An 18,327-nucleotide genomic window follows, 5' to 3' on the forward strand; every position below is an offset into this window, starting at 1 on the left:
CTCTGGTTTCCTCCCGCATCCCAAAGATGTGAAGGTTGTATGTTAATTGGCTTCTGTAAATTGCCCCAAGTGTGTGGAGACTGGATGTGAAAGTGGGATAACATAAAACTGGTGTAAACGGGTGACTGATGTTCGGCATGGATTCAGTGTGCTCAAGAGCTCGTTTCCATGCCGTATCCTTCAATCAATCAATCAATTCAATTCGGATGATGTAATCTACTTTGGAAATGTTGCTTGAACCAGAACACCATTCAGGGTATTTCAGGTGGAATTTAGCCTGGAGTTCAACATCTCACCTGAAAGTCAGAAGCTCCAACACTGAGCATTTTCCTGGCTTGTAACTCTACTGTGAGAACGAAACAGTGGCCTGTGATCTCCAGGCACACCTCCCCATTGTGCCAACTAAATCTCGCTGGAATGGCCTCAGCTTGGACCGTCTTTCTATTCATTTCCTCCACTCGTATGTCAGACTTGATTCTTTTTTAAATGCAAAGAGTAGTTGGAGTTATTCTTCAAAATTTGAACTTTTAAAAGGTAAATGTTGAAAGGCTGAAGCAATTAAGCTTGTATACACTGGAATTTAGAATGATGAGGGGGGATCTTATTGAAACATATAAGATAATTAGGGGATTGGACACATTAGAGGCAGGAAACATGTTCCCAATGTTGGGGGAGTCCAGAACAAGGGGCCACAGTTTAAGAACAAGGGGTAGGCCATTTAGAACGGAGATGAGGAGGAACTTTTTCAGTCAGAGAATGGTGAAGGTGTGGAATTCTCTGCCTCAGAAGGCAGTGGAGGCCAGTTCGTTGGATGCTTTCAAGAGAGAGCTGGATAGAGCTCTTAAGGATAGCGGAGTGAGGGGGTATGGGGAGAAGGCAGGAACGGGGTACTGATTGAGAGTGATCAGCCATGATCGCATTGAATGGTGGTGCTGGCTCGAAGGGCTGAATGGCCTACTCCTGCACCTATTGTCTATTGTCTATTGTCTATAAATCTGAATTCCGTAAAGGTCACTTAATGAATTCAGAACCACCTACTTTATTGATCATAGTGGCACCAGACACCCGAGTTTGATCCTGTCCCTGCGGAGTTTGCAAGTTCTCCCTGCAGCTGCTTGTCCTTCAGTTTCCTCCCACATTCTGAGATGCAGAAACAAGGAACTGCAGATGCTGGTTTACAAACACAGGTTGGGTTTACTGGGCATTTGTGAATACCCCTCGTGTGTCGGTGGCTGGTAGAATCTGGGTGCAGTTGAAGAAAAGGTGGCGGGAAGAAAAATAGGATTAATCTGGGATCAGTATGAAATGGGTTGTTGTGGGTGAAATGAAGTCTGAAGAAGGGTCTGGACCGGTAAAGTCACCAATCCAATGTTCACCAGAGATACTTTAGAGATACAGTGCAGAAACAGGCCATTCGGCCCACCAAGTCCGCACCGACCAACAATCTAGTTCTATCCTACACACCAGGGACAATTTACATAAGCTACTTCACCTGCACACCTGCCCATCTTTGGAATGTAGGAGGAAACCGGAGAAAACCAACGCGGTCACATATTCCAATGGAGCAGGGAAGAAGCCGTTGCTGAATCTGATGGTACATGCTGTCAAGCTTTTACATCTTCTGCCCGATGGTAGAGGGGAGAAGAGGGAATGACCAGCGTGCGTGAGGTCCAGCGATTCCCCTCGTACACTAGCACTATCCTACACACTAGGGACAATTTACAATTTTATCGAAGCCCATTAACCTACAAACGTGTACGACGTTGGTGTGGGAAGAAACCGGAGCACCTGGAGAAAACACAGGCGATCCCAGGGAGAACACACAAACTGCGTGCAGACAGCACCCGTAATCAGGATCGAACCCGGGTGTCGGACGCTGTGAGGCAGCAACTATAGCGTGCCGCATAGTACGTGTGTACACAGTGACTACACCTGGGACATGCTGCCTGACCTGCTGAGTGACCGCGGCACTTTGCAGCCTTTTATGTTGATTGGTTCGACTTAATGGACGAGGGGCCTGTTTCCATGTTTCATCAACTCTTTCCAATCTTTTCTCTCTATCACAAAGTAAATCTTTATGTGGCATTGCATTCATTCGCTTCCTATTTTGCAATCTTCAATTAACACTGGGCAGTAAAGTCCAATAAGGTCTCTTTAGTACTTGGGAGAGTTTAGAAAACTGATAACTAACCTCGATTCAAACACAAGCTGTTTTTACCCAAAGAGCGTTTCTTCTGAGATGGTTAAAAATGTCCAAAATTATTGCTATGTTCCTTGAAGTTTAACCACTCCTTTCCTTCTATTAATAATTTGTATGACAACTGTGTTAACACGATTACTAAGTTTGCAGATGGCACCAAAATTGGCGGTGGTGTGAACAGTGAAGGTTGTACGGGATATTAACGGGATATAGATGAACAGGGGAAGGATTAAATGGGATCAATCTAGGATCAGGATAGAATTGGAAAACTGAAAGCAGTTGCCTTTTAGTTAAGTTCAGCCATGGCAGGACCTACGCAGTCAATGGAGGGGCCTTGGAGTGTGTTGGAGAATGATGAGGGCCCGTTGAAGTGTCTTTGGCCAGAGATACTGCCTGTCCCACTGAGTTACTCCAGCTTTTTGTTTCTATCTACAGTTCAAACCAGCATCTGCACATCCTTCCAACACAATGCTAACTCTGTTTTCCTTCCAACAGATGCTGCTTGACCGACTGAGTATTTCCGGCACTTTCAGTTTTTACTATAAATGATAAAATAATGGAATGCTGAAAATACATGGGTGAAGCAACTGTACTCAAGGGAGAGACGCAGAATTAAACATGTCAGACCTGTGACTTCTTATCTGAACTGGAGAAGGTGACGAGCAGGTGTAAACACTGCTAGGAAAGGGCTATGAGATGGTGGGAATCATGTGAACAGCAGAATCATTATCAGCATCCGCTGCCTGCAAAGAAAAAAAACTAAGCAATGGTACCATGAGTCATTGAACTCCATGCATAGGAAGGAAGTGCAGGTGCTGGTTTAAACCCTAGACACAAAATGCTGGAGTAACTCAGCAGTACAGGCAGCATCTCTGGAGAGAAGGAAAGGGCGACGTTTCTGGTCGAGACCCTTCTCGATGACGTATGTGGAGGAGGATTGCCTATGGGAGACACTGTTCACTGTTCACTGAGCTGAATTGGAATAACTTGGAAAGTTGAGTATAGGTGGAATGGAAAATTAAAGAGTAGCAAAAGGCTTACAGTCATGTTTTAGACTGAAGAGATACGTCTACAATGCCATTACCCAATCTCTGTTTCGTCTGCCCGATTTAGACTGCATTGTGCTGGATATTAAATGCACAATAGGAAAGTCCAGGTGAAAAAGCAATTCAGTTTAAGTCAACTGTGGACGAGGGTGAAGGGTGTGTGTGTGTACGACAGGTGATAGGAAGGGGGGGCTGCTAACTCAGTTTCTCTCCCCATTAGGTCCTACTTGACCTGCTGAGTATTTGTAGTATTCTGCTTGTATCTAAGCAGAATGTTGCACTAACGGCCGATGGTAGAGCTGCTGCTTCACAGTGCCAGAGACCCAGGTTCCATCCTGACCTCAGGCGCTGTCTGTGTGGAGTTTGCACATTCTCCCCCTGACCTCCCGGTGCTCTGGTTTCCTCCCACATCTTAAAGACTCGCAGGATTGTAGGTCGATTGGCCCCTGTAAAATGTTCTTAGTGTGTAGGGGAGTGGTTGAGAATGTGAGATTACCTTTAACCAGTGTGAACATTGATGGTCAGCATTGATGGACTCCGTGGGCCAAAGGAGCTGTTTCCATGCTGTGTCTTTCAGTGATTCAATGATTCTAAGCTTTCAACCACTTACCACATTCTACCTTAATAACAGTTCACTTGCCGAAACGCTTGATAAAGCAAGCAGAAAAATGGACATGCAACCACACCAACCTATAATCAACAATGCCTCTATTGTCAACTGCCCAGGGGCTTCTGCAAAGACCCTGCTCCAGTTTTACTCCTTTTTTCTGCAACATATCCTCACAACGGAGTGAGCACTTAAAGTAAGAGACATTTAATCAAACTTCTGCCAGGTTTGAGGACCAGACCAACCTGGTGTGCTAACCGAAGGAGGAGCAAAAGGGCAGGCATTGGCAAGCCGGCGGATGAGTTGCAGCGGGTGAGTGAGTTCTCCTTACCTTCCATTATCGTCACTGGGTCCTCCAGCTTCGGACGTAGAATATTTGGCCCAAAGACTGTTGCAAGATTCTGGACACTCATTTTATTAACACTTGAATAAGACTGGACTTCATCAAGGAACCTAGAGGTAACATGAGAAGAAAAAATAAAATCAGTTAAAATATACCGTCATCATGTTACTGAAATAGTCTTCTTTTCACACACACACACCTTTGAATTTATGATCAAAGAGCCCTACTTCTCTGACAAGTTGGATTAGATTGGTTTTTGAGTGTGTAGATGTATATATATATATATATATATATATATAAAGTTCCGTGTGTATATATACACTTCCCCACAAGTACACACGTATATATGTATATGTATATATGTGTTTATTCACAAAATGCTGGAGTAACTCAGCAGTTCAGGCAGCATCTGGGGAGAGAAGGAATGGGTGACGTTTCGGGTCGAGACCCTTCTTCAGTCTGAAGAAGGGTCTCGACCCGAAACGTCACCCATTCCTTCTCTCCCGAGATGCTGCCTGAACTGCTGAGTTACTCCAGCATTTTGTGAATAAATACCTTAAATTTGTACCAGCATCTGCAGTTATTTTCTTATACTATGTATATATCTGTGTGTGTGTATATATATATATATATATATGTGGGTGTATGTGGATATGTCTATATGTATATATATATATATGTTTGTACTTGTGGGGAAGTGTATATATACACACTGAACTTTTGTTTCCTCTCACGTTTATCATATTGTGTACTATGTTTACATATTCTGTTGTGCTGCGGCAAGTAAGAATTTCATTGTTCTGTCTGTGACACAAGACAATAAAACACTCTTGATATTCACTGCACTGGAGTCTGTTCGTCAACGGATTGCTCTGTAGCTCAGCGTGTCGAGCCAATGCCTCGCAAGGCCAGAGTCCCAGGTTCAAACCTGACCTTGGGTGCTATCTGTGTGGAGTTTGAATGTTCTCCTTGGGACTGTTTGCATTTCCTCACATTTTTCTCCCCTCACATTGCAGAGGCTAATTGGCCACTGTAAAGTGCCCTGAGTGCGTAGGTGAGTGATAGAATCTGGGGGGAATTGATGACAATATGGAGAGAATAACAATGGATTAGATTAGCGTATCATTAGTGTGAATGGGTGGCCATTAAACGTTCTGCCCCTCTGGACTACCTACACACCTCGTCTGCCTTCTGTGCGGGCCTGTGGACTCAGTAGGCTAGAGAGCCTGTTTTCATGCTGTATCTCTCTACGACTAAAAGGCGGCACGGTGGCGCAGCGCTAGAGTTGCTGCCTGACAGCGCCAGAGACCCAGGTTCGATCCGTAAGGAGTTTGCACCTTCTCCCTATGACCCATGTGGGTTTTCTCCCAGATCTTCGCTTTCTTCCCACACTCCAAGGACATACAGGTTTGCAAGTTAACTGGCTTGGTATGAATGTGTAAGGTTGTCCCTAGCGTGTGTAGGATAGTGTTAATGCGCGAGGATCGCTGGTCTGCTCAAGACTCGGTGACTGTACCTCTCAGCTAAACCAAACTATGACTAAGACTTACTGCCCAAATGCAAAGTCTTGCAGCTCCACAATATCAGACTGCTGGTGGACTCCCCCTTGCCAAATGATGTCTGAGTGGCAGGGGTTACAAAAGATTGAAAAAGATGTTAAGAACTCGGGGCCACTTAAAGAAACCCTCCCCACCCCAAATCTACCAAGGATAAGCCGTTCCACTAAAAAAAAAGAGAACAGAACTGAAGAAGACATAGTGAGCAGGGAGGTCTCCATAAAACTCCTCTCCTGCCTCACTGCACTCGTCCAGTTAACACCACTATCTAAGAGACCACAAGAGACCTGACCACATCTATGCAGGGTTGGAGGTAATGTCTTTGCAATAACATTTACCAGCTCTGTAATTTCAAGCATTTGCTGGTCTACCTTGGAATTGCCCAATTTGCTATCTTTTAACCTCTTAACTTGGCAGCTGCCCGCGTTAGAATTTTACCTCATTTTGACAAGTTCCCATAAGTGCAAGGAAATAAAATGTAGTGCCAACAATGCTGCAATAAAAGACTAAAACACACTTTAGAGTTTAGAGATTTAACCTTCAGAGTTACAGCGTGGAAGCAGGACCTACGGCCCACCCAACCAGGGATCACCCCGTACACTAACACTATCCTACACACACACACACACACACACACACACTAGGGACAATTTAACATCTTTTACCAAAGCCAATTAACCTACAAGCCTGCACGTCTTTGGAGTGTGGGAGGAAACCGGAGCACCCGGAGAAAGCCCATGCAGTCACGGGGAGAACGTATAAACTCCGTACAGACAGCACCCGTAGTCAGGATCGAACCCGCTGTGAGGCAGCAACTCTACCACTGCTGGCCATTACATTGGACCGGTTCCAATTCTGCAGCCGTTTCAGGAATGGTGAAGTGCGAGTAAAACTGAGCTTCCACCCAGCGATGCAGAGTATTTCCCAATTACATGCCGATACACTTCAACGCCCACCACCCATCCTATTCCCCTGAACCAGGCCACGAAACCCACCAGCAGGTGTATTTGAGCAGATTGTAATTGGCCTGAGGCAGTCCGGCAACCTGCTTGATCAGCTCCTGGACACCCTGAATAACAAACAAAGGCAGATTATTAATTCTCAATACCAGGTAGGGCAACACTTCAAAAGAAAGCACTAATTTAACCCTGGCTGTGCAAAGTAAATTGGACAGGTAGGCCGTTAAAATTGATTGAATTATTGACCGAGCTGAGTACCTGTTCAGCTCAGCGAGTAACAAGCCCACCTGGCTAAGACGGACACAAAATGCTGGAGTAACTCTGGAGCAAAGGAATAGGTGATGTTTTGGGTGGAGATGTTTTTCGAGACTGAGGAAGGGTCTGGACCCAAAAGGCCACCTATTCCTTTCCTCCAGAGATGCTGCCTGCTCTGTTGAGTTACTGCAGCATTTGGTGTCTACCTTCGAAACATCACTTTCAGTGTAAACCCGATTCAAGACTAGCTTCCTCCCATCAAACATTATGCTCTTGAAACAGCCTACACAACCCTACACACTTTGCACTACCATGGTGGCTTCATACAATTTGGATTTTGCACTTTCATCGTCCAGTTGACTCAGAATAAATATTTTTATTTGCTGGGTTGCATATAAACCTGCAGCAAGTATCAACTTCATTGTTCCAAATCCCTCCAACAGGTTTGGAGGGATATGGATCAAACGCAGGCAGGTGGAACTAGTGTAGTTGGGACATGTTAGCCGGTGTGGGTAAGTTGGTCCTGTTTCCACACTATGACTATGGCTTATACCTGGTCCATATAACAACTAAATACTCTTGAAGATGGACACAAAGTGCTGGAGTAACTCAGTGGCTCAGGAACAGCTCTGGAGAAAGAGGATGGGTAACATTTCGGGTCAGGACCCTTCTTCAGACTGAAAGTAGAGGGGAGGGAACTGGAAGTAAGAAAAGGCCGGAACAAAGCAACAGATGACCACGGATGGGTGGAGTCCATAATGGTCCCTTGTTGATAGACACAAAATGCTGGAGTAACTCAGCGGGTCAGGCAGCATCTCTGGAGAGAAGGAATAGGTGACGTTTTGGGTCGAGACCCTTCTTCAAACTGAGAGTCAGGGAAGAGGGAAACGGGAGATATGAAAATGTACACAGAACAAATGAATGAAAGATGGCCCATTGTTGGCCAATCCTGTTTTGTTCTGACCTTTTCCGACCTCCAGTTCCCTCCACTCTACTGTCACTGAAGAATGGTCTCGAGCTGAAAGGTCACCCATCCTTTTTCTCCAGAGATGCTGCCTGACCCGCTGAGTTACACCGGCATTTGCGTCTATCTTTGGTATGAACCTGCATCTGCAGTTCCTTTCTACACATTCCAAACACTTGAATCTGTGTCCAGTCCTAATTTTGGCTTGGGAAGATAACTTCAACTTTGGCAGTGGTCTGGATGGGAGGTACAAGTGGGTGTCCTGCCTGCCATTAGGAAAGGAGGTCACATTTTTACAAATAATGATTGAGAATGATCAGCCATGATCACATTAAATGGTGGTGCTGGCTCGAAGGGCCAAATGGCCTACTCCTGCACCTATTGTCTATTGTCTTTAATGGCAATGCTATTTGAAAAATACATAATCTAAATGCACTTCCTGGGACTACAAAAATAGCTGATGATTCCCGCTACTGACACACTTTATCCCTGTTCCAATTACCAGACACTTTCTTGTGACTGACCTTGGCTGATAAATAAGGAGATACATTTCTAATGAGCAGCATAATCACAAAGCTAGGGCCTGTCCTCTCAAGAAGAAGACTTCTCCGTCTGAGGACTGGTAGAAGATTGGAAACAGAAAGCGATGCTCTGATCAATTATAGGAATGAATTGCTGTCTGTTTAGCGGAATGAAAATGATCTCTGGTAATAATTAGTTTTTAATCCATCCCCCCCATCACCTACTCGTGTTTTCCAGAGATGCTGCGTGACCTGATGAGTATGCATTTTGTGTAGGAAGGAACTGCAGATGCTGGTTTAAACCGAAGATAGACACAAAATGCTGGAGTAACTCAGCGGGTCAGGCAGCATCTCTGGAGAGAAGGAATGGGTGACGTTGTGGGTCGAGACCCTTCTTCAGACCGGTATGGGTGAAAGGGAAACGAGATATAGATGATGACGTAGTGAGATATAGAACAGATGAATGAAAGATATGCAAAAAAGTAACGGTGATAAAGGAGACAGGTCAGAGTTAGCAGTTTGCTGGGTGAGAACAGAAACCTGGTGCGACTAGGGTGGGGGAGGGATGGAGAGCAAGGGAGTCCAAAGGTTACTTGAAGTTAGAGAAACCAATATTCATACCACTGGGATATAAATAGGTACGGATCTTGTGTCCATTTCCGCAGTTCCTTGCGCCTCCATAAAAAGGAATGGCCCATTTTCTGGAACAATTGGCAAGGACACGACCCGTCTTCCGTTCAACGTACTGAAAGGGCCCGGGTTGGCTTACTTACCTCTTCTCTGTCCTTAGCCAGCAATTGTGCACATGAAAGGAAGTCCTCATACTTTGCAAAGGGGATGACTGGCTCTGGCAACTCCCTCAAGTACAGCTTCAGCAGGGACGCCACGGTATGGACATCTGTGTTCCTGAAACGCAAAGGCACGAGTCATGTAAAGCCACAACAATTAGTCAGCAGTTTCTGTCAGCACATGGAATCCAGCACAATACCACCCAATAATAAGCCAGCTCCGCCTATTCTGACCCACATAGTTATTACTTCATTATCTATTATACTGACCCACAGTCATAACTGCATTTACTACTATTCTTTATACATTCATGTTATAGGAGCAGAATTAGGCCATTCAGCCCATTAGGTCCAGACTGCCATTCAATCATGGTTAATCTATCTTTCCCTCATTCTCAACCCCATTCTCCTGCCTTCTCCCCATAACCCCTGAGATCACTAATCTAATACCTCTACTTTAGGTTCAAATTTGGGTATAAAGTTGCTTTTAATTGCTCCAAGCCTGGCTGGAAAATTTAACAATCAAACACCATCTTTTTTTCAGTTTCTTGATTCCATCCAATTGGAAACTGGGATCAGAAATAATTTTTTTTAAATGATAAATGATAATTGTTTACACGTCGAGGATGAGAAGAGGTTGAAATGGTTTCACTGAAAACAAACACGGTCACTAGTTGAACGAGAGAACAGATGAACAGAAAAGGATCAACAGTCTTTGGACACAGAGCTATCAATAGGAGTCAATAAGTTGACTTTATGTTGTTGAGAGTTAGTTCTTCTGTGAAAATATTGCAGTCAAAGGTGAGTTGGTATTCCAATGCTCCAGAGATTTTTGAAAACATGCATAATAGGTATCAGGACCCCAAAATATCAATTTATAACTGGTGTTTATTTTGAAGCCGGTGCATTAAAAAGCACTCAAAGCCACTCAACGGAGTGTGTCTCATGAACCTATTTCATATATATTGACTTGGTTCAGCAAACACTGCAGTAACCCAGTACCCTTGGGTTTTTCGTAATGATTGTTTAGAGATACAGCGCGGAAACAGGCCTTTTCGGCCCACTGGGTCCGCGCCGACCAGCAATCCCCGCACACTAACACTATCCTACACCCACTCGGGACAATTTTTGCATTTACCAAGCCAATTAACCTACAAACCTGTACGTTTTTGGAGTGTGGGAGGAAACCGAAGATCTCGGAGAAAACCCACGCATGTCACGGGGAGAACGTACGAACTCCGTACAGACGGCACTCGTGATCGGAATCAAACCCAGGTCTCCGGCGCTGCATTCGCTGTAAGGCAGCAACTCTACCGCTGCGCCACCGTGCCGCTTTAGAAGATTTTCACGTTTAAGAGTAACATCCATTATTAACATTCAAATATACTTTTGGTGTTACGTTATTTTACACGTGTTAAACGATAATACATTTTTCAGAGAATCCGGTGAATTTAAAGGGAGCAGAAGACAAACTAGCACTCTGCAGATATACATAAAAATGCGTGAATAGACAATAGACAATAGGTGCAGGAGTAGGCCATTCAGCCCTTCGAGCCAGCACCGCCATTCAATGCGATCATGGCTGATCACTCTCAATCAGTACCCCGTTCCTGCCTTCTCCCCATACCCCCTCACTCCGCTATCCTTAAGAGCTCTATCCAGCTCTCTCTTGAAAGCATCCAACGAACTGGCCTCCACTGCCTTCTGAGGCAGAGAATTCCACACCTTCACCACTCTCTGACTGAAAAAGTCAGCGGGACAGGCAGCATCTCTGGAGAGAAGGAATGGGTGACGTTTCGGGTTGAGACGGACTCTGAAGGAGGGTCTCGAACCGAAACGCCACTCATTCCTTCTCTCCAGAGATGCTGCCTGGCCCGCTGAGTTACTCCAGCATTTTGTGTAAACCAGCATCTGCAGTTCCTTCCTACACAAGCACTCTGCAACCAGCTGGTAATGTGCATGAGTTCAGACCCCAGTATTCTGGATCCCGACCCCCCAGTTCCTGCCACACTCCCGACTCCTTGTGTCCGACCTGCATTAACTAATAGTCTTCGTACGTTCATGAGCTATAGGAGCAGAATTAGGCCATTTGGCCCATCAAGTCTACTCTGCCATTCAATCCAGGCTCACATTCCAAACTAATGAACAATCCTGCCAGATTACATTAACGTTGCTGGTGTTTGGTCAAACATGAACAGCCTCCTGAAGCAAACACGTCTCAGTGGTTTATAATGCATTGGCTTCAGGCGAACTAAAATAAACACCGGTAGCCTCCAGCATTTGAACAATATAAAAGGTAGGAATTTACTTGTCAAATCGTGGCTTCTCTCCACAGTTGAAAGAATCCTGGAGTTCTTTGACCAGGTTGGCTTGCCCAGGCATGCGAAATAACCCTTCCTCGTTGAGTCCACGTTCTCTGATAAAGTCCACACACTGTTCCACTAGTAATGGAGCCAAATGCCTTCCAAACTTCCTCTCGTACTGTACTGTATCTTCCAAACGCTGTCCAAATATACCTGGAATAAATCGCAATCTGCAGGTGTGATTTCCCCCGACAAAGGCTTTAATAACATTCCCTCCCGATTCATGTTGTTTCTTTAACCTGGGAACTGAAATATCAAATGTCAAACTTAAAATACACTTCACTCTAAGAATGTTTAATTACAATTATAGGACCGCATGGCAGTAGAGTCGCTGCCTTGCAGCGCCAGAGATCCTGGTTTGATCCTGACTATGGGTGCTTGTCTGTACGGAGTTTGTACACACTCACTGTGACTGGCATAGGGTTTCCCCGGGACCTCTGGTTTCCTCCCACACTCCAAAGGCATACAGGTTTGGTAGGTTAACTGGCTTGGTATTATTGTAATTTATCCCGAGTGTGTGTAGGGTAGTGTTAATGTGTGGGGATCGCTGGTCGGCACGGACTCGGTGGGCCGAAGGGCCTGTTTCCGCGCTGTATCTCTAAACTAAACTATGCTCGGGTCAATTTTTAAATCTCCCTTTTTAGGAATAAGATTGTTTTGTATTGTTAAAAAGGTTATTTCAAACATTGACTTTCCACTTAACAACTTTTAACCTTGTGCGGAATTAAAAACAATACATGTACTGCAAAGTCTTTCTAAATTCTCTCACAAGGTAGGACAAGATCCAGGAGAAAATATATATACCTTTTGATAATAATCTCAAAATTGAGAATAATCTTGTATCACCTTAACACAATTTTACATTTGCATTCAATGCATAATGCATTCAAGAGAGAGCTAGATAGAGCTCTTAAGGATAGCGGAGTCAGGGGGTATGGGGAGAAGGCAGGAACGGGGTACTGATTGAGAATGATCAGCCATGATCACATTGAATGGTGGTGCTGGCTCAAAGGGCCGAATGGCCTACTCCTGTACCTATTGTCTATTTAAACAGAAAATATTCATTAGTTTAGTTTAGATGCAGCATACAATCAGGTCCTTTGGCCCACCGAGTCCATGCTGACCATTAATCATACATTCACACTAGTTCTATGTTATCCTACTTTCTCATACACTCCCTACACATGAAGGGCAACTTTCAGAGGCCAATTAACCTTCGAACCCGCACGTCTCTGGGATGCGGGAGGAAGCCGGAGTTACCGGAGGAATCCCACGTGGTCACAGAGAGAACGTGCAAACTCCACACAGACAGCTCCTGAAATCAGGATCAAACTGAGGTCTCTGGCGCTGTGAAGCAACTGTTCTACCCGCTGTGCCACTGTGCGCCCATTCAGAGTTGACAGATTTCAGCTTCAAGTTTGGAGTGGAGAAACTGGGAATGTTCTCTCTGGCAGATTTGCTGACGATAGACAGGATAGAGAAAGAGAGAAAGAAACTGTTCCCATTAGTAAATAGTTGAAGGACATGGGGACACACGTTTAAGGTTTTGGGCCACAGATATAGGACTTATAATGAGCATTTAGAATTGGAATTCACTGCCTGCAAGGATAATGGAACATGATTACTCAGGGCTTTCAAAAGGGAATTGAAAGGATACTTAACGGTGAAGTAGGCAGAGCTATGAAGACATAAACTGCAGATTGCTCCACCGTGAGCAGGGATAGGCTTTATGGGTCAAATTGCCATCTTCCTAATTGTTCTATGATTTCCATTTTATCATCTCACATCTGCTCAGCGCCAACTATGAATGCCATTTTACCATCCAAGCTCGATACAGGCCATCCTCGCACAACGGCCAACCCCAAAGCAATCTCCTATTTCCCGGGGCTCGGCAGTATGGAAGCTCCTACTCAGACAAACCCGACCGTTCCATCCCCCGGCTTCAGCTCAACCTGCAACCCACAGTACAGACGGCATCATCTGAAGCTCCAACTCCAATCCGTGGTGGCAGTGATGGTGCCCCGCACAACTCAAGTGATCTTCTCAGACGTCCCTGTTGCTTCAACATCTGTGTTACATTTCGTCTTACTTGCTTGGAGAATGTGTGGTCTGTGATACCCTGGCTGACTTATAATCAAAGGCAATGTTCTATGTGGCATCAACAACAGTAGATTAGGGAGGATGTGACAATCAGCCAGATGGGGGGGGGGGGGGGGGGGGGTTCGTGTGTGCATGTGTATGTGTGTGTGTATGTGTGTGCGTGTATGTATGAGAGTGTGTGTACATGGGTGTGCATGTGCATATGTACATGCTTGTGTATGGGTGTGTGTGGATGTGCATATGTGTGTACATGCATGGGTGTGCATGTATGTATGAGAGTGTGTGTACATGGGTGTGCATGTGCATATGTACATGCGTGTGTATGGGTGTGTGTGGATGTGCATATGGGTGTGCATATGTGTGTACATGCATGGGTGTGCATGTATGTATGAGAGTGTGTGTACATGGGTGTGCATGTGCATATGTACATGCGTGTGTATGGGCGTGTGTGCATGTGCATATGGGTGTGTGTACGTGTGTGTGTACATGCATGCGTGTATGTGTGTGTGAGCGTGTGTGTGTGTGTACGTACATGCACACCTCTAGTCACAGGCCTGCAGTCTGAGAAGCAACTTCTACCATCACCCTCTGCCTCAAATTGAAGCAAATTTGCTATCCTGCTGTGACTCCCCACGATTCTTCCACCACTCATCTACACAGAAAATGTGAAAGCTTTAGACTTTAGAGAAACAGCGTGGAAACAGTTTCTCTGTAGCAGAGCTGGTCGGTATGACATGGGATACAATTATGTCTTTCAAAAGACATTTAGGTAGATAGAGTAAGAAAATAACTGCAGATGCTAGTACAATGAATTCCACAGATTTACAACTCTCTGACTGAAAAAGTTTTTCCTCATCTCCGTTCTAAATGGCCTACCCCTTTTTCTTAAACTGTGGCCCCTGGTTCTGGTCTCCCTCAACATTGGGAACATGTTTCCTGCCTCTAACGTGTCCAACCCCTTAATAATCTTATATGTTTCGATAAGATCCCCCCTCATCCTTCTAAATTCCAGTGTATACAAGCCTAGTCGCTCCAGTCTTGCAACATACGACAGTCCCGCCATTCCGGGAATTAACCTAGTAAACCTACGCTGCACGCCCTGAATAGCAAGAATATCCTTCCTCAAATTTGGAGACCAAAACTGCACACAGTACTCCAGGTGCGGTCTCACTAGGGCCCTATACAATTTCTTTGTATCACCAATCACCAATTTCTTTTCTCCAGAGATGCTGCCTGACCCGCTGAGTTGCTCCAGCTTTTTGTGTCTATCTTCCGTTTAAACCAGCATCTGCAGTTCCTTCCTACATCTTTCCTGCACCAACCCCCCCCCCCCTATCCCTTGATGCTCAATCTACATGGAGCTCAAAACAATCCAATCTAATTGCATTGAACAATCATAGCAAGAGATAGAAGGGGACCCATAACTGGAGAGCATTCCAAAGTACTAACTACCTCACTGGAGATGAAACGTCACCCATTCCTTCTCTCCTGAGATGCTGCCTGACCCGCTGAGTTACTCCTGCATTTTGTGCCTACCTTCACTGGAGACCCTCGGCCTATCTTTGATTGCACCTTACTGGACTTTATCCAGAGCTGAATGTTATTCATGTTATTCCCTTTATCGTGTTTCTGTACAACATGGAGGCTCATAGAAACATAGAAAACAGGTGCAGGAGGAGGCCATTTGGCCCTTCGAGACAGCACTGCCATTCATAGAAACATAGAAAATAGGTGCAGGAGGAGGCCATTTGGCCCTTCGAGCCAGCACCGCCATTCATTGTGATCATGGCTGATCATCCACAATCCGTAACCTGTGCCTGCCTTCTCCCCATGTTCCTTGATTCCGCTAGCCCCTAGAGCTCTATTTAACTCTCTTTTAAATTCAACCAGTGAATTGGCCTCCACTGCCTTCTGTGGCTCGATTGTGATCATGTAATCAATCAATTACTGTCTTTCCTCTGAGTGGCGAGCACACAACAAAAGCTTTTCACTGTACCTCGGTACACGTGAGAATAAACTAAACTCAAAATACTGGGTCAACTGGAAGTGAAAAGAATGAACTCAAGGCTCTAGTCTAGGGGAACTGTTTGTAGCCTTCAAAGACTTGTCCCCCCCCCCCTCCCCTCCCCTCCCCCCCCCCATCCCCCGTCCCCTCCATCATTCCTTGTTCTCCCTGTTCCCATCCGGCAGAAGGTACAGAACTTGAAAGTGTACACTGGCAGTCTCAGGAACAGGTTCTGCTCTTCCGTTATCAGGCTTCTGAACGGCCCTTCCATAAGCTAGGGTACTTGATTATATTTATGTACAGTGTTTATTCCAAAATGCTGGAGTAACTCAGCAGGTCAGGCAGCATCACAGGAGAGAAGGAATAGGTGACGTTTCGGCTCGAGACCCTTCTCCAGACTGAAGGGTCTCGGCCCGAATCGTTACCCATTCCTTCTCTCCTGAGATGCTGCCTGACCCGCTGAGTTACTCCAGCATTTTGTGAAACAAATACCTTCGATTTGTACCAGCATCTGCAGTTATTTTCTTACATTACATATTTATGTACAGTATCATCTGATCTGACATAACAAAACTTCTCACTGTACCTCTGTACATGTGGCAGTAATAATAAAGTTAAACCTTCCCTGTGATTCTGGGTTTTGCAATCTGCTCGGATTGGGGGGATTCTGTCACTCTTCGGGAGCCCAGGACTGGGGGAAGGGGGAACATTTCCTTGTGGGAATGAAACCGCACCAAGGATTACGGCCCGATTTTCCTGCATTGCCTGCGTCCATGTACCCCACCATGGGCCGGGCCGCCACCCCGTACCCCACCACCCCGTACCCCACTCTGTACCCCACCCTCTACCCCACCCTGTACCCCACCACCCTGTACCCCACCATGGGCCGGGCCGCCACCCTGTACCCCACCACCCCGTACCCCACCACCCCGTACCCCACCCCGTACCGCACCACCCTGTACCCCACCCCATACCCCACCACCCTGTACCCCACCCTGTACCCCACCACCCTGTACCCCCACCCTGTACCCCACCACCCTGTACCCCACCATGGGCCGGGCCGCCACCCCGTACCCCACCACCCCGTACCCCACCACCCTGTACCCCACCACCCTGTACCCCACCACCCCGTACCCCACCACCCCGTACCCCACCCCATACCCCACCACCATGTACCCCACCCTGTACCCCACCCTGTACCCCACCACCCTGTACCCCACCACCCTGTACCCCACCCCATACCCCACCACCCCGTACCCCACCCCATACCCCACCACCCCGTACCCCACCCCATACCCCACCACCATGTACCCCACCCTGTACCCCACCACCCTGTACCCCACCCTGTACCCCACCACCCCGTACCCCACCCTGTACCCCACCCTGTACCCCACCCTGTACCCCACCACCCCGTACCCCACCCCGTACCCCACCACCCCGTACCCCACCCTGTACCCCACCCTGTACCCCACCACCCTGTACCCCACCCTGTACCCCACGACCCCGTACCCCACCCTGTACCCCACCACCCCGTACCCCACACTGTACCCCACCCTGTACCCCACCACCCCGTACCCCACCCTGTACCCCACCACCCCGTACCCCACCACACTGTACCCCACCCCGTACCCCACCCCGTACCCCACCACACTGTACCCCACCACACTGTACCCTACCCCGTACCCTACCCCGTACCCCACCCCGTACCCCACCCTGTACCCCACCACCCCGTACCCCACCCTGTACCCCCACCACCCCGTACCCCACCCTGTACCCCACCACCCCGTACCCCACACTGTACCCCACCCTGTACCCCACCACCCCGTACCCCACCCTGTACCCCACCACCCCGTACCCCACCACACTGTACCCCACCCCGTACCCCACCCTGTACCCCACCACACTGTACCCCACCACACTGTACCCCACCCCGTACCCCACCCTGTACCCCACCCTGTACCCCACCACACTGTACCCTACCACGTACCCCACCCCGTACCCCACCCTGTACCCCACCACCTCGTACCCCACCCTGTACCCCACTACCCTGTACCCCACCACCCCATACCCCACCACCCCGTACCCCACCCTGTACCCCACCCCGTACCCCACCACACTGTACCCCACCCCGTACCCCACCCCGTACCCCGCCCTGTACCCCACTACCCTGTACCCCACCACCCCGTACCCCACCACCCCATACCCCACCCTGTACCCCACACTGTGCCCCACCCTGTACCCCACACTGTGCCCCACACTGTGCCCCACCCTGTACCCCACCCTGTACCCCACCCCGTACCCCACACTGTGCCCCACCCTGTACCCCACCCTGTACCCCACCCTGTACCCCACCCTGTACCCCATCATGCCATGCGATACAATCGCCCCCCAAAACACTGCTCCCCAATACTGTGGTGCGCCGGAAGGAATGTAACCGCGTTCATTACAAGGAGCTCAGCTCAGCTGGAGAAGCAACGAACGCTCTCCCGACCACTGCACGGAATGAATGATTGCACTGAACATTTTGGAGAAGTTTGCAATAACAGAACCATTGAAAATAAGTCACAGTCAGAGAAGCATTTGTCTCATCAGGTCCGGGACACCACGAATGCCGGCGAGA

At 47.4% G+C, this 18,327-nt stretch overlaps 1 protein-coding gene across 3 annotated transcripts in view; it reads right to left on the reverse strand.

The window, feature by feature from the left end:
- The window catches only part of LOC144609981 (rho GTPase-activating protein 22-like), a 343,649-nt gene that overhangs the window by 14,545 nt on the left and 310,777 nt on the right, over positions 1 to 18,327 (reverse strand). For all 3 annotated transcript variants that reach the window (XM_078428396.1, XM_078428395.1, XM_078428397.1), the window contains 4 exons: positions 11,548 to 11,755; positions 9,225 to 9,357; positions 6,748 to 6,821; positions 4,185 to 4,306 (listed from right to left, as the gene is read on the reverse strand). In XM_078428396.1, coding sequence (XP_078284522.1) covers positions 4,185 to 4,306; positions 6,748 to 6,821; positions 9,225 to 9,357; positions 11,548 to 11,755 — 537 coding nt within the window. The remainder of the gene's footprint in view (positions 1 to 4,184; positions 4,307 to 6,747; positions 6,822 to 9,224; positions 9,358 to 11,547; positions 11,756 to 18,327) is intronic.

Source organism: Rhinoraja longicauda, chromosome 35 (genome assembly GCF_053455715.1).
Source record: "Rhinoraja longicauda isolate Sanriku21f chromosome 35, sRhiLon1.1, whole genome shotgun sequence".
In the NCBI taxonomy this organism is placed as follows: domain Eukaryota; kingdom Metazoa; phylum Chordata; class Chondrichthyes; order Rajiformes; family Arhynchobatidae; genus Rhinoraja; species Rhinoraja longicauda.